This window comes from Oncorhynchus clarkii, chromosome 12, assembly GCF_045791955.1.
Source record: "Oncorhynchus clarkii lewisi isolate Uvic-CL-2024 chromosome 12, UVic_Ocla_1.0, whole genome shotgun sequence".
NCBI lineage: Eukaryota > Metazoa > Chordata > Actinopteri > Salmoniformes > Salmonidae > Oncorhynchus > Oncorhynchus clarkii.
Window position 1 is genome coordinate 85,771,268 of NC_092158.1, and position 16,075 is coordinate 85,787,342.

Here is a 16,075-nt window from a genome sequence, read left to right on the forward strand (position 1 = left end):
GCAGAGAGCACTCCCCCCTCCTTTCTCCCCATCCTCTCTTTTCCCAGCCCCACCTCTCTCTCTTTCCCTCACCCCTCACATCCCCTATTGTCCGTACCCCACCTCTTTCCCCCATAAGTTTCTTTCCTCAGGCTCCCAAAATACCTCTACATTTCTCACCTTCCCTGTTTCCTCAACCCCAATTCTCTACCCCACCATTTTCTCCATTTTACTGTTTTTCTCTTTCTCCCATAGGCACTTCTTATTCTATATCCTTCTCTCTTTTACTCTTACAGTACACCCTCTTTCTCTCATCCCTCTCAACCACACTCACATGTTTATCTCTACTATTAGTTCCTATACCTCTCTTCCTCCTCTCTTCTCTCACATCAGGGTCATTCAATTCTGGTCCTTCTGGGCTGCAGTGTCTGCTGGTTTTCATATCTCCCCGATAGTTACATTAGTAGCCATACACACACACCTGGTTTCCAGCTACTAAACCAGTGGCTGAGTCTAAAGCCAGGGATGCCAGGGATGCAGAAGACACAGTGGTCCCTCAGACCGGGAGTTGAACATCCTGGATGAACTTCATGTATATGTTACAATCAATAGTGGACTTATCCCTTTCTCTCTCTTTCTCTCCTCCCGGCCTCTCCCCTTCCTCTCTATTCCTCCCTCCCTCCATGTCTCTCTTTGTGTGTGTGTGTCTCTGAGCCATGATAGCCGTAGCATAGTCAGCAGACTGAGCTGTCCCATTGTAGCAGTGTAGCAGCAGCAGTAGCAGTAGCAGAGCTGTCTGGTACAACTGAGTATGTGGATTAGCAGTGCCTTAACTCAGCCAAACCACCACTCCTACTACTGACCGACTTTCACAATTGGCAGTGACTACATTCATTACAGACGTGAGGCCTAATCGATAGGAAGAGCCAGTCAGTGTGGGCTATAGGCATTACACGGGTGCCACTCCAATTGAAAAGACAGTGTGTGTGTGTGTGTGTGTGTGTGTGTGTGTGTGTGTGTGTGTGTGTGTGTGTGTGTGTGTGTGTGTGTGTGTGTGTGTGTGTGTGTGTGTGTGTGTGTGTGTGTGTGTGTGTGTGTGTGTGTGTGTGTGTGTGTGTGTGTGTGTGTGTGTGTGTGTGTGTGTGTGTGTGTGGAATATGGAAGGGAGTTCCATGCACTCATGGCTCTGTATAATACTGTAAGTTTCCTTGAATTTGCTCTGGATCTGGGGACTGTGAAAGGACCCCTGGTGGCATGTCTGGTGGGGTAAGTGTGTGTGTCAGCGCAACTCTTAGCCAAGAGAGACTGGCATGGTACTAATATTAGCCATCTGACTACAATGAAGAGCAAGATGTGCCGCTCTGTTCTGGGCCAGCTGCAGCCTAACTAATCAAATCAAAGTTTATTTGTCACGTGCGCTTTATACAACAGGTGTAAACCCCTGCTCAGATGTTGCATGCATCAACCAATGCTTACATACAACGTCATCGCCCGTGTCATCGACTGACTGAATGCTAGAACATATGATGTGGTTAGCTGATAGGTAAATACACCTATCCAGGCCTTACAAGATCTGGCACGAGTCAGCAACGCCTAGGCAGAGGAATGTGTCTGCTATGCATGATGACGTCATATCTCTACAACAAGAGGGAGGCCGACCCATTGACAGTATTATTCATAGACACTAGGTGGCAGTATAGTATCATAGTTCCTGCTTGCTTCAATGAGAACCTTTCCTTCTCTAGGCTCTGCTCTCTAAGCCCTTTACTCTTGTCTATTTTTACCAATTGCCTGCCACTGGCATTAAACAAAACATGTGTGTCCATGTATGCTGATGAGTGTTAGAGGAATTTAATTCCTATATGTTTATTAACCAATTCAATTAATCACTCTGCCCATTCCTAAGAATTTGTAAGATACTTAGTTGCATAAAATGAGCAGAGACCAGTCTCAAAATCTATCAATAGCGTTTATTCTCGAGAGTACTGAACATGGTACAATTTACAACAGGTTATAAACTAAAAATGACGTCATAGGTTTTAAACTGTCCCTCCTCCACTCCGATACAATGGCAGTATAGTTCACAAGCCTTCCTACCCTCCTCCACTCCGATACAATGGCAGTATAGTTCACAAGCCTTCCTACCCTCCTCCACTCCGATACAATGGCAGTATAGTTCACAAGCCTTCCTACCCTCCTCCACTCCGATACAATGGCAGTATAGGTCACAAGCCTTCCTACCCTCCTCCACTCCGATACAATGGCAGTATAGTTCACAAGCCTTCCTACCCTCCTCCACTCCGATACAATGGCAGTATAGTTCACAAGCCTTCCTACCCTCCTCCACTCCGATACAATGGCAGTATAGTTCACAAGCCTTCCTACCCTCCTCCACTCCGATACAATGGCAGTATAGGTCACAAGCCTTCCTACCCTCCTCCACTCCGATACAATGGCAGTATAGTTCACAAGCCTTCCTACCCTCCTCCACTCCGATACAATGGCAGTATAGTTCACAAGCCTTCCTACCCTCCTCCACTCCGATACAATGGCAGTATAGTTCACAAGCCTTCCCACATTGTCCACCACCGGTTCAGATAATTTACTACTAGCCCAAGGTCTCCCTGTGTAGATAAGCATTCTAGCCAGTCTGACGAAAAGTTCATTTGTTTCTACCAAGGAACAGACAGTCTTTGCTCTAATTCTTGATAATAATTACACACATTATATTCAGTACTAGGATTATAATGAGATTCATACATCCATACAGTAACATAATAGTATTCTGTTTAGTCACAGTCCTGATTTGGGGGGGTAGGCACACAATGCAAATAGTCCGGGTAAACATTGGTTACCTGTTCAGGAGTGTTATGACTTGGGGGTAAAAACTGAGAAGCCTTTTTGTCATAGACTTGGCACTCCGGTACCACTAGGTCTTTCTTTGCAGCACTGGACCATATGACTGGACAATAAATTAAATCAAATCATCAAATCACATTTTATTGGTCACATACACATGGTTAGCAGATGTTATTGAGAGTGAAGCAATATCTAACATGTAATCTAACAATTACACAACTACCTAATACACACACATTTAAGTAAAGGGATGGAATAAGAATATATACATATACATATATGGATGAGCAATGACAGAGCGGCATAGGTAAGATGCAATAGATGGTGTAAAATACAGTATATACATATGAGATGAGTAATGCAAGATATGTAAACATTTGAAAGTGGCATTATTAAAATGACTAGTGATCCATTTATTAAAGTGGCCAATGATTTCAATAATGTATGTAGGCAGCAGCCTCTCTGTGTTCGTATAGTTGTTTAACAGTCTGATGGCCTTGAGATAGAAACTGTTGTTCAGTCTCTCAGTCCCAGCTTTGATGCACCTGTGCTGACCTCACCTTCTGGATGATAGCGGGGTGAACACGCAGTGGCTCGGGTGGTTGTTGTCCTTGATGATCTTTTTGGCCTTCCTGTGACATCGGGTGGTGTAGGTGTCCAGGAGGGCGGGAAGTTGGCTTTGTGCAGACCGCACCAGCCTCTGTAGAGCCCTTCGGTTTTGGGTGGTGCAGTTGCCGTACCAGGTGGTGATACAGCCCGACAGGATGCTCTCAATTGTGCATCTGTAAAAGTTTGTGAGGGTTATAGGTGACAAGCCACATTTCTTCAGCCTCCTGAGGTTGAAGAGGCACTGCTGCGCCTTCTTCACCACACTGTCTGTGTGGGTGGACCATTTCAGTTTGTCCTTGATGTGTACGCAAAGGAACTTAAAACTTTCCACCTTCTCCACTTCTGTCCCGTCGATGTGGATATGGGGGTCTGGCACCATTGTGGGGGTCTGGGGGTCTGGCACCATTTCCAGGCATGGAAATTAATCATGAAAGTATTTTGTAAATTCCAAAAACAAATATTTTAATTTATAAAATACCTCTACATTAGATTTTTAAGCTCAAATAATTAACAAAACATTTTTTTTACAATAAAGTTTCCCTGCCAGACTTGGATTGTCCCGACATTCAAGAATCCTTTATTCACACGGTTGAAGGTCCTAGTCACTCAAAGTGACGGTTGGGAGGGTTGTAGTAAGTTGCATGACGTCTCATAGCACTGAGACGGCACTTGTGAAGGTGGTAAATGACATTTTAATGGCATCGGACCGAGGCTCTGCATCTGTCCTCGTGCTCCTAGACCTTAGTGCTGCTTTTGATACCATCGATCACCACATTCTTTTGGAGAGATTGGAAACCCAAATTGGTCTACACGGACAAGTTCTGGCCTGGTTTAGATCTTATCTGTCGGAAAGATATCAGTTTGTCTCTGTGAATGGTTTGTCCTCTGACAAATCAACTGTAAATTTCGGTGTTCCTCAAGGTTCTGTTTTAGGACCACTATTGTTTTCACTATATATTTTACCTCTTGGGGATGTCATTCGAAAACATAATGTTAACTTTCACTGCTATGCGGATGACACACAGCTGTACATTTCAATTAAACATGGTGAAGCCCCAAAATTGCCCTTGCTAGAAGAATGTGTTTCAGACATAAGGAAGTGGATGGCTGCAAACTTTCTACTTTTAAACTCGGACAAAACAGAGATGCTTGTTCTAGGTCCCAAGAAACAAAGAGATCTTCTGTTGAATCTGACAATTAATCTTAATGGTTGTACAGTCGTCTCAAATAAAACTGTGAAGGACCTCGGCGTTACTCTGGACCCTGATCTCTCTTTTGAAGAACATATCAAGACCATTTCAAGGACAGCTTTTTTCCATCTACGTAACATTGCAAAAATCAGAAACTTTCTGTCCAAAAATGATGCAGAAAAATTAATCCATGCTTTTGTCACTTCCAGGTTAGACTACTGCAATGCTCTACTTTCCGGCTACCCGGATAAAGCACTAAATAAACTTCAGTTAGTGCTAAATACGGCTGCTAGAATCCTGACTAGAACCAAAAAATTTGATCATATTACTCCAGTGCTAGCGTCTCTACACTGGCTTCCCGTCAAAGCAAGGACTGATTTCAAGGTTTTACTGCTAACCTACAAAGCATTACATGGGCTTGCTCCTACCTATCTCTCTGATTTGGTCCTGCCGTACATACCTACACGTACGCTACGGTCACAAGACGCAGGCCTCCTAATTGTCGCTAGAATTTTTAAGCAAACAGCTGGAGGCAGGGCTTTCTCCTATAGAGCTCCATTTTTATGGAACGGTCTGCCTACCCATGTCAGAGACGCAAACTCGGTCTCAACCTTTAAGTCTCTACTGAAGACTCATCTCTTCAGTGGGTCATATGATTGAGTGTAGTCTGGCCCAGGAGTGGGAGGGTGAACGGAAAGGCTCTGGAGCAACTAACCGCCCTTGCTGTCTCTGCCTGGCCGGTTCCCCTCTTTCCACTGGGATTCTCTGCCTCTAACCCTATTACAGGGGCTAAGTCACTGGCTTTACTGGGGCTCTCTCATGCCGTCCCTGGAGGGGGTGCGTCACCTGAGTGGGTTGAGTCACTGATGTGGTCATCCTGTCTGGGTTGGCGCCCCCCCCCCCTTGGGTTGTGCCGTGGCGGAGGTCTTTGTGGGCTATACTCAGCCTTGTCTCAGGATGGTAAGTTGGTGGTTGAAGATATCCCTCTAGTGTTGTGGGGGCTGTGCTTTGGCAAAGTGGGTGGGGTTATATCCTTCCTGTTTGGCCCTGTCCGGGGGTGTCCTCGGATGGGGCCACAGTGTCTCCTGACCCCTCCTGTCTCAGCCTCCAGTATTTATGCTGCAGTAGTTTATGTGTCGGGGGGCTAGGGTCAGTTTGTTATATCTGGAGTACTTCTCCTGTCCTATTCGGTGTCCTGTGTGAATCTAAGTGTGCGTTCTCTAATTCTCTCCTTCTCTCTTTCTCTCTCTCGGAGGACCTGAGCCCTAGGACCATGCCCCAGGACTACCTGACATGATGACTCCTTGCTGTCCCCAGTCCACCTGGCTGTGCTGCTGCTCCAGTTTCAACTGACCTGAGCCATAGGACCATGCCCCAGGAATACCTGACATGATGACTCCTTGCTGTCCCCAGTCCACCTGACTGTGCTGCTGCTCCAGTTTCAACTATTCTGCCTTATTATAATTCGACCATGCTGGTCATTTATGAACATTTGAACATCTTGACCATGTTTTGTTATAATCTCCACCCGGCACAGCCAGAAGACGACTGGCCACCCCACATAGCCTGGTTCCTCTCTAGGTTTCTTCCTAGGTTTTGGCCTTTCTAGGGAGTTTTTCCTAGCCACCGTGCTTCTACACCTGCATTGCTTGCTGTTTGGGGTTTTAGGCTGGGTTTCTGTACAGCACTTTGAGATATCAGCTGATGTACGAAGGGCTATATAAATAAATTTGATTTGATTTGATTTGATGACTGTCCTCAACAAAACCCTGCCTGATTAGGCTAGAATTGTGTCCTCTGCATCAACCATTAACTATTCATGGTTGGCTTTAGTTTGTTTGAGGCCCACCAGAGAACCTGTTTAACCTTTCTATTTATTTTGTTGCATAAAAGGAGACTAGTTTACCTAGTCAATAATTGTCATGTGTTTGTACAGCAGCAATTAGTCAAAAAACGGTGTTCTTAAGTGTCCGCATACATGTACATGCCTATGCGGAGTTAACTTTGTAGAGTGTTAAACGCCACAACTCATATCAGTCCTCCACACCCATATCATCACCACCCCATTGTGCAAGATAGATGAAAGTAGTCCACAGAGAGGCTATGGTGGGGAAGTCAACAATGTAAGAGACGTTGGGACTTTATGAGCGTAGGTCATGCTTCACAAAGTTAGCACGACCCAGAGCCATATATAGATATGGAAAGTAATAACTTATTTACATTGCCTCTAACTGTTTAGCTCTGGCATGACCTACAAAGATAGCATAGGTATAGCCGAGTGAGAAAAATACACCTAAAAGACAATAAAAGTGCTCAGAGCATTAGGAGTAGTAAAGTACCGTTATTGAAAGACAATCTATTTAATTTAAAAATACTTTTACATTCCTTATTTACATAGCCGTTATGCATTTGACATGGATAACACAGAATCTTGTTGTAATTTCAGTGAAAAGGTTAATAGCTTGTTATTTTAGGCCTAGGCAGGCTTTATTTATTTAATGAAGTGTGACGACAATACAACTCCCATAATGCAGTGCGTTTTCAAAATGTCGCCCTCCTTCGTGACCTGACTTCTGTGCCACCAGACAACAAAGCATAGCTTAATTTAGCAAATCAGACAGTCTAAATAAATAATTTTATTTACTGAAGCATGAGACTTCTGATTACAGTTGCCAGACGTATTCATAAACGGCCTCTGTACACTCCCACATCATGTCTAAGTTCGGCAGCGAGTTGCTCCGGGGCTGCTACGAACAGCGGCCTGCAGTTCAGAGATGACCAACTGGTCAGCGGTTCGACCGGAGAGCTGGTCCAGAGGCTTCGCGGTCAGGTGGAGGTGAGGACGGAATTCATAAGTGAGGAAGAGGAGGGTGCTCTCATGAAAGAACTTGAGCCTGGGCTGAGGAAGAAACGATACGAGTTCGACCACTGGGACGATGTAAGTTGTAAATAGACCTTGCTTGTTGACTACAAAGAAGTGCCTAGCTCACACTCACGTTAGTTAGAAAAAGCAGGTGGGTATAATTTGTGGAACGTTCGGACAGGAATCTGTTCCAAAAACTTCGTAAATAACAAGGATGCCAACAAACAACGCATACACAGTTGTATAGCGGCAGAACAGGATACCGGGTAGGGAGTGGGCAATTTTGTTACGTTTTTCCACTCACCAGGTTTATTCCGAAAAATGTCTGTCCTCACTCTGGTAGCCTATGGACAAACATATTAAGAATAAGCTACGTGGTGAGTTGATCATGCTACTTTGTATGCGTTGTTTGTTGGCATCCTTGTTATTAACGACGTTTTTGGAACAGATTCCTGTTGGAACGTTCCACAAATTATACCCACCCAGAAAAAGCTGCTGCACGTCCTCAGCTCCAGCCGACACTCAGAGGGGCTGCTACAGTAACAGCTCTTTTGATTAGTTTCCCTATTGGCATCATGCAAATGTTTTGTAGTTTTATATTTCACCTATAAACATGCAGCAATAACATACATATCCATACTATACTAGATGCAGTAAAGTTTCATATTTGAATTGTTAGGCTATTAATTATCGTCGTCATACATTACAAGGTGAATAGATCTTATTTTAGATTGATCAGTCAGTTCCCGGTTTCCCAACAGCAATGCAATTTAGGCTTATGCGTGTTTTAACGATGCATCGTTTCCCAAAACACTACGCAGAAGAACGTTTGCCAAGTGCATCGTTGGATCGTTTGTTGATACTGATATGTTTGAGATAAAAAAGCTAGTGGTGCTCTCGCACAATACTGATTAGCTCCAGATAAATAATATCACCTAGGCCTATATGGCTGCAAATATTGATGCTGCTTATTCTAATACCCAATATTTATGCACTAAATCACAGATTTGGCACATCATTGCACATGTTACACATCATGAAATACACTGAACAAAAATATAAACCCAACATGTAAAGTGTTGGTCCCATGTTTCATGAGCTGAAATAAAAATTCCCAGAAATGTTCCATATGCACAAAAAGCTTATTTCTCTAAATGTTTGTGCACAAATGTGTTTACATCACTGTTAGTGAGCATTTCTTATTTGCCAAGATAATCTATTCACCTGACAGTTGTGGCATATCAAGATGCTGATTAAACAGCATGGCCATTACATAGGTGCACTTTGTGCTGGGGACAATAAAGGGCTACTATAAAATGTGTAGTTTTGTCACACAACACAATGCCACAGGCATCTCAAGTTTTGATTGGGAGTGTAATTGGCATGCTGACTGCAGGAATGTCCACCAGAGCTGTTGCCAAATAATTTAATTTTCATTTCTCTACCATAAACTGCCTCCAACATCGTTAATCTTTGAAGTTGTTGCATGCTGCGTTTTATATTTTTGTTCAGTATATATTGAGGCAATTATAACAGACAGTGTAGCCTATAATTAGCAAAATAGAACTCAATTTACTGAAAATAAAATAGATTTCAACATGAATAAAATATATAGCCCTATGTGAGTGGTGGTCGATGCCTCATTAAGATGAGGGAGGATTATTATTTTTATGATGAGCATCGCCTTATTTCTATTACAGCATATTAGATGACTGTCATTCATATTCCATTCACCCAGCTCAATATAACATTGATAGGTTTAGGCTACTACATGATACTACTGCATGATTTTCCCTATACCCATCATGAGGTTGCTACAATCGAGCCTATGAATGAAAGTTTAAAACGTAGGTGCACAGCTCAAGAGAAATTTTAGTAGTCAAGGTGACAGACAATGACACATTCAATACTGCCTTGCACACTCTTGCCTGCATCTAGCTGATCTAGGGTGTAATCATTAGTTCAACAGTTGGAAACAAGTGTTTCTATTGGACAAATTCAGGTATGTTCATCCCTGTTCCATTTGCTTCCATTTAAGAAATGTGTTTTAATGAATACACTCCTGATCACTGTTCACTTTGATCGCAGCCACATACAAACAGTGTGATCACTTTGCTCGTTGTATAATTCCTTCTCACTTCTACACTCTCTCCTCCTCTCACCTTTTCCCTTGTGGACTTCAGTGCACAACAAATCAGCTGTCTGACCAGTCAAAAAAAAAACTTTAAAGCCAAACCTTCATATCATAACTGCTAACCACTACACTCAGCCTACATCGTTGTCACCATATTAGCTAACGTCATAGTCAACATAGCTATGAGAACTAACGTGTTAGTAAACCCATTACAATCATGCAGTACAGTCACAAGCCGTTTAGCAGTTACACTGGTGGGCCCCCGGTGTCAATAAATTAATACAACTAAAAGCTTACCTTAACTTCGAGGAGTTCCAGTGTTGAATAGCCATAGCCAGCTATCTAACATAGCATCCCTCTCTGTCTGAGCCGGGTGTTTTGAATAGGCTAAACTAGCTAGCAAAGTGAAAGTGAAAAAAATACAAAGGATAGCTATCTCTCTCTCTTGCTTCTCCTTCATTTTTAAACTCATGTATTTGTTCCAAACTGTTCAACTGTTGCTTTCTCTCTCTCTGAGTCAACTGCTCACCACATTTTATGTACTGCAGTGCTAGCTAGCTGGAGTTTATGCTTTCAGTACAAGATTCTCAGATCCTTTGATTGGGTGGACAACATGTCAGTTCATGCTGCAAGAGCTCTGATAGGTTGGAGGATGTCTCCTGGAAGTTGTCATAGTTTCTGTGTAAGTCTATGGACGGTGGTGAGAACCACGAGCCTCCTAGGTTTTGTATTGAAGTCAGTGTTCCCAGAGGAGGACGGAAGCTAGCTGTTTTTCTGCTACACCATGGTGCTATCCTACAGAGTTCTGTTGAGGACACTGTAGGCCTTCATTGCAAAACAGCGGGTTTTAATAAATTATTTGGTGACGTGGGTATATTTGGTATAGTTTTACCTAAAAAGGATCACTTTTTTAATGTTTCACTAGTTGTATTTTTATGAAATTCACTGAGCAGGATGGTCCTCCTCTTCCTCCTCTGAGAAGCCTATGTAGCCTATAGCCTACTGTAGCCCATATCCTACTGCAGCCTATGTCCTACTGTAGCCTATTAATGCAGTTGTTACTGTAATTTAATTATGCCAATGCTTTCATTAATTGAAAACCTTTAATCTATTTTATGAGAATTTGTAAGAAGAACAGTGTTTGTTGGCTAACGGGGATGGAAATAGGAAAATAAAATCTCTCTGATTATGTAAAATCCTTGAAATCACTCCTGGAACCCCAATTCCACCCCTGTTGACAATGATCACTCCCTTGAGGCCCTTACCAACATTTCATTACATTTTTTCATTCATTCTTTCAACATTGTGCTCACCAGGCGATTCATGGTTACCGGGAGACAGAGCGTGCTCAGTGGGGAGCGGTGTGTGAGGGGGTGATGGATCGCCTCCGAGCTGTGGCTTTCTCTGAGGGCAGCCCTCTCCTAGGCCCTGTGCATGTCCTGGACCTGGACAAGGCTGGATACATCAAACCACACATCGACAGTGTCAAGGTAGGTAGACGGCTCTCATATTAACCTGAGATGAAAGGCATGATAAATATGGAACATGGTGTTCTGTGTGCTAGAATTTTGCCCTGGGCACAATTTGAATACTTTTTTGGGCAAAAAGTGTTCTTTTACAATGCAGTTTGAAACTCAGTCATTCTCTCATCCCCCTCACCCCTGTTTTTTTGTATCTTCATCCTGCCTTTCTCTTTCACTGTCTCCCTGAACCTTTCTTTCCCTTCCTCCCCTCTCTCTCTCTCTGTCAGTTCTGTGGCAGCACTATAGCAGGGCTGAGTTTGTTGTCAGACAGTGTGATGCGCTTGGTGAGGAAGGATGAACCTGCTGAATGGCTGAACCTGTTTCTGCCCCGTCGCTCTCTCTACATACTCAGGTAAGGACCCAATAAGACCTGCCATAGCAACATTGTCTTTCATTGTTTACAAACGACCACCTGCGCATACACTTTAATCAGAGTCTACCTGGTAGGCCTAAGATAGGTTTGTACTACCCAAAACAATTCTATGGATTTATTTGACCGTGGAAAGAGAAACTGAGTAAATACCCTAATGAGAGTCTGCACTAAACAAACCCACAGTATCTTCTGTGGAGATCATGAAGTGGTTTACTTAAGTGTTCTATGTTACCTCCATGTTTGTACACTCTGACTGAACGCCCCCTATAGCCTATAACTATCCTTATGAGTGCCCAGAGGTCCGCCTGGTCCGATGACCTGGGGTCGTATGTATCAACTATGAAACATCTTAGAGTGGGAGTGCAAATCTAGGATCAGGTCCTCCCCTGTCCATGTTGTTCATTCCACAAATTAAATTCTACAGTATTTCAATTCCCTCTCCCTCTATATTTCATTCATTTCAAATTTCAGCTAAGTCTTTGACTTGAGATAATTAAATCCTTCATGACCATGTCACTGTTCAGCCAGCCTAGCTATATTGGAAGTTTAAATTATATATATTTTTAAAAGCAGTCAATTTTTTATACTAAATACATGAATTCCATTAACTGGGAATTGTACAAATATTGAATTCCAATTAAATTCCAAAGATTTATTTTTTTCACAATTCTAATTCCAATTTAATTCTATAACTTGAAGGTTGTTGACATTCGATTTGAATTCAACGTACAGTAAATTCTCCTCTTCATGAGTGAACACTGGTCCATGTATTCATATTCTTGTGATCTTAAAGGCTAAACTGATCTTAAATCGGCACTCATACTCTGAAACACTTGATATAACTCCTGGCATTTCACACATTGTGCTTGTGTGGTGAATGACTGATGACATTGTTTTCATGCATCCTTCCAGGGACCAGGCCAGATATAAGTTCACCCATGAGATCCTTAAAGATGATGAGTCTCTTTTCTCTGGACAGAGAGTTCCCCGCCATCGCCGCATCTCAGTCATCTGCCGGAACCTTCCTGTTTGAAGCATGAGAGCCAAGAGGGACACAACTGTGACAGTCTCACTGGCAGTAGCCAGAGCTCTGTATTTTAAATGTCAAGAACGTCACTGTGTTAAAATATGATATACACGCTTTCTCACTGCGAGAGACTATGTTGGGAAATATGATTTAGATGTTTCCCTTATCAGTTTTCATTGGAGCACTTCATAATAAACTACCTGTACAGGATTTGATTCTGAATTAAATGTTGGGAAGGCATTCAGGTATGATGCATTTCAAAGGGTCATAATGCATTACAAGACTTGTCATAAGTATCTATGAACTTCTTATACTAATTAATATTATATAATGAATCTGAGTTATTAGCCTTTTCAAAAATGCCACGTAGAAAGGCAAGTTGATAATTTATAGGAGAAGCAGTTGAAGGAGAACCTGCATTTTCTGGTGAGCTTCACTACCCAACTATCCAAGATCTGTATTAGGTCATTATCAAGTGCGTTGAATTCTTAGAGCTAAATGGATACTTCAAATAGTTATAGCCCTATATTCGACACCACTTCTAGAAGGCTACAATGCGGAGCCTGGAAATAACTGGTGCCATTTTTTAATATCTATAATCTGTAACTCTTTGTCCGTCCATCTGAATTGTTTAATGTGTGGATATCTGTGTAGAAAACGTCTGAGCCTAAATCTTCTCCAAACCGGCACCTATAACCAGAGGAGTCATGCCCATAGGGGGCACAAGGGCACGTGCCCCCTCAGATTTGTCCTGTTAAAAAAATATATATATAATAATTAAATGAATGACTAAACTTAATTTTAAGCCCACATTTTGTCATAATTGTTTATAAAAAAAGATCTGTCAGTGGTATTTTATTAGGATCTCCATTAGCTACTGCTAAAGCACCAGCTACCCTGGTCCACAAAAACATTATGTAATACATCACAAGGATAAAACTACAATACATACATTTAAAATAATACACACATGATTCATACTGAATGCAAGTGCAATACACAAAAATGGAAATTAAACAATGAGGTTCCCCTGACGTGAATATATCAACCTTGTTTTGCTAAATTCCCCTGATGTGAATTAAAGCTACTTTGTTTCTACAGTTACAACCCGTAATGTGTATCCTGCCGTAAAGTAGACTTTTTACAGTTACCACGTACAATGGGTTTCATTTGGTATAATGCAACATTCATGAACATGACATTTCCAGGCTTTGAATCTTGAGCCTTGTTACTTGAGCCTTGTTACTTAGTGTATCGCCCTTAACGTGTTGGCTGAGATATAGTTTAACGTGTTAGTCTACCACCTGTGACGGGTTAGCTGAGGTATAGTGTTTTAGTCTGCCACCCATGAAGGGTTATCTGAGGTATTGTGTAATGGGTTGCAGTGTACCACTCATAAAGGTTATCTGAGGTAATGGGTTGCGGTGTACCACTCAAAAGGGTTATCTGAGGTAATGGGTTGCGGTGTACCACTCATAAGGGTTATCTGTGGTAATGGGTTGCGGTGTACCACTCATAAGGGTTATCTGAGGTAATGGGTTGTGGTGTACCACTCATTATGGTTTTTTGAGGTATTGTGTAATGGGTTGAGGTGTACCACTCAAGGATTATCTGAGGTAATGGGTTGCAGTGTACCACTCATAAGGGTTATCTGAGATATTGTGTAATGGGTTGCGGTGTACCACTCATTATGGTTTTCTGAGGTAATGGGTTGTGGTGTACCACTCATTATGGTTTTCTGAGGTAATGGGTTGTGGTGTACCACTCATTATGGTTTTCTGAGGTATTGTGTAATGGGTTGCGGTGTACCACTCATAGGGGTTATCTGAGATAATGGGTTGCGGTGTACCACTCATAAGGGTTATCTGAGGTAATGGGTTGCGGTGTAACACTCATTATGGTTTTCTGAGGTATTGTGTAATGGGTTGCGGTGTACCACTCATAAGGGTTATCTGAGATATTGTACCAGGCTTTGGACCTGCTCATCAAATGAACAAAGTCCCTGTGAATCAGATGGAGTTGTTACACTCCTACTCATATTAAACGAACCATGAACAGATGGTTGTTTCAACTGAGGCTTTTTTGCCAGTTGGTGCTGTTTAAGATGAGGGAGGACAATTCTTTCTTTTTTATGAGCATGGCCTTATTTCTATTACAGCATATTGGATGACTGTCATTCATATTCCATTCACCTAGTTCAATGTAACATCGATAGATTTAGGCTACTACATAATGCTACTAAATGATTTTCCCTATACCCATCATAAGGGTACGAATTAATATTCACAACGTAGGTGCACAGGTCGAGAGAAATTTGACTAGTCAAGGTAACAGACAGTGACACATTCAATACCAACTTGCACACTCTTGCCGGCATCTAACTGATCTAGGTTGTAATCATTAGTCCAACAGTTGCAAACAAGTTTATTTTGAAAAAATTCAGGTATGTTTATCCCCATTTCATTCCCTTTTGCTTCCGTTTAAAAAAAGTTTTTCAACAAAATCTACAGAATGAATACACCCCTGATCAAACACAGAACTAGCAGCCACAAAAATAACTTAATACCTTTCCTCGTTGTATATACAGCATAATTCCTTCTCACATCTACGCTCTTCTCTCACCCTTTTCCTTTGCATGTGGACCTCCGTGCACAATGCAACAGATGTCTACAACAGCTGTCTGACCAGGAAAAAAAACATTTCCAAGCCAAATTTTCATACCATAACCGCTACACACAGCCTACATCCTTTTCACCATATTAACGTCATAGTAAGCATAGCTACTAGAACTAACGTGACAGTATGCCTGCTACAATCATGGAGTACATTGTACAGCAAGCAGTTTACCAGTTACATCGGCGGGTGGCAATACATTTATAAAACCAAAAGCTTACCTTGACTTGGAAGAGTTCCGGTGTTGGATAGTATATAGCCAGCTAGCTAACATAGCATCCCTCTCTGTTTGAATAAGCTAAACTAGCTAGCTAAATTCGCTAGCTAAGCAAGTGAAAGTAAGAAAATATATTAACAAAGCAAAAAAGAAACGTCCTCAATGTCAACTGCGTTTATTTTCTATTTTCAGCTAACTTAACATGTGTAAATATTTGTATAAATATAACAAGATTCAACAACGGAGACATAAACTAAACAAGTTCCACAGATATGTGACTAACAAAAATTGAATAATGTGTCCCTGAACAAAGAGGGGGTCAAAATCAAAAGTAACAGTTAGTATCTGGTGTGGCCACCAGCTGCATTAAGTACTGCATTGCATGTCCTCCTCATGGACTGCACCAGATTTGCCAGTTCTTGCTGGGAGATGTTACCCCACTCTTCCACCAAGGCACCTGCAAGTTCCCGGACATTTCTGGGGGGAATGGCCCTAGCCCTCACCCTCCGATCCAACAGGTCCCAGACGTGCTCAATTGGATTGAGATCCGGGCTCTTCACTGGCCATGGCAGAACACTTACATTCCTGTGTTGCAGGAAATCATGCACAGAACGAGCAGTATGGCTGG

General features: G+C 42.2%; 1 protein-coding gene across 1 annotated transcript; it reads left to right on the forward strand.

Annotated features, from left to right (window-relative positions):
* The first annotated feature begins 7,162 nt into the window (after positions 1 to 7,162).
* LOC139421564 (alkB homolog 7) lies at positions 7,163 to 13,657 on the forward strand. The gene is made up of 4 exons (XM_071172585.1): positions 7,163 to 7,575; positions 10,951 to 11,124; positions 11,385 to 11,509; positions 12,443 to 13,657. The coding sequence occupies exons 1-4, from the start codon at positions 7,288 to 7,290 to the stop codon at positions 12,561 to 12,563; spliced, it is 708 nt and encodes a 235-aa protein (XP_071028686.1). The 5' UTR covers positions 7,163 to 7,287; the 3' UTR covers positions 12,564 to 13,657.
* Positions 13,658 to 16,075: the final 2,418 nt, after the last annotated feature.

Coding starts and splice junctions, on each gene's coding strand:
- LOC139421564 (XM_071172585.1), top strand. CDS start 7,288: ATGAGACTTCTGATTACAGTTGCCAGACGTATTCATAAACGGCCTCTG. Junction 7,576..10,950: donor AGTTCGACCACTGGGACGAT/GTAAGTTGTAAA, acceptor TGTGCTCACCAG/GCGATTCATGGTTACCGGGA. Junction 11,510..12,442: donor CGCTCTCTCTACATACTCAG/GTAAGGACCCAA, acceptor GCATCCTTCCAG/GGACCAGGCCAGATATAAGT.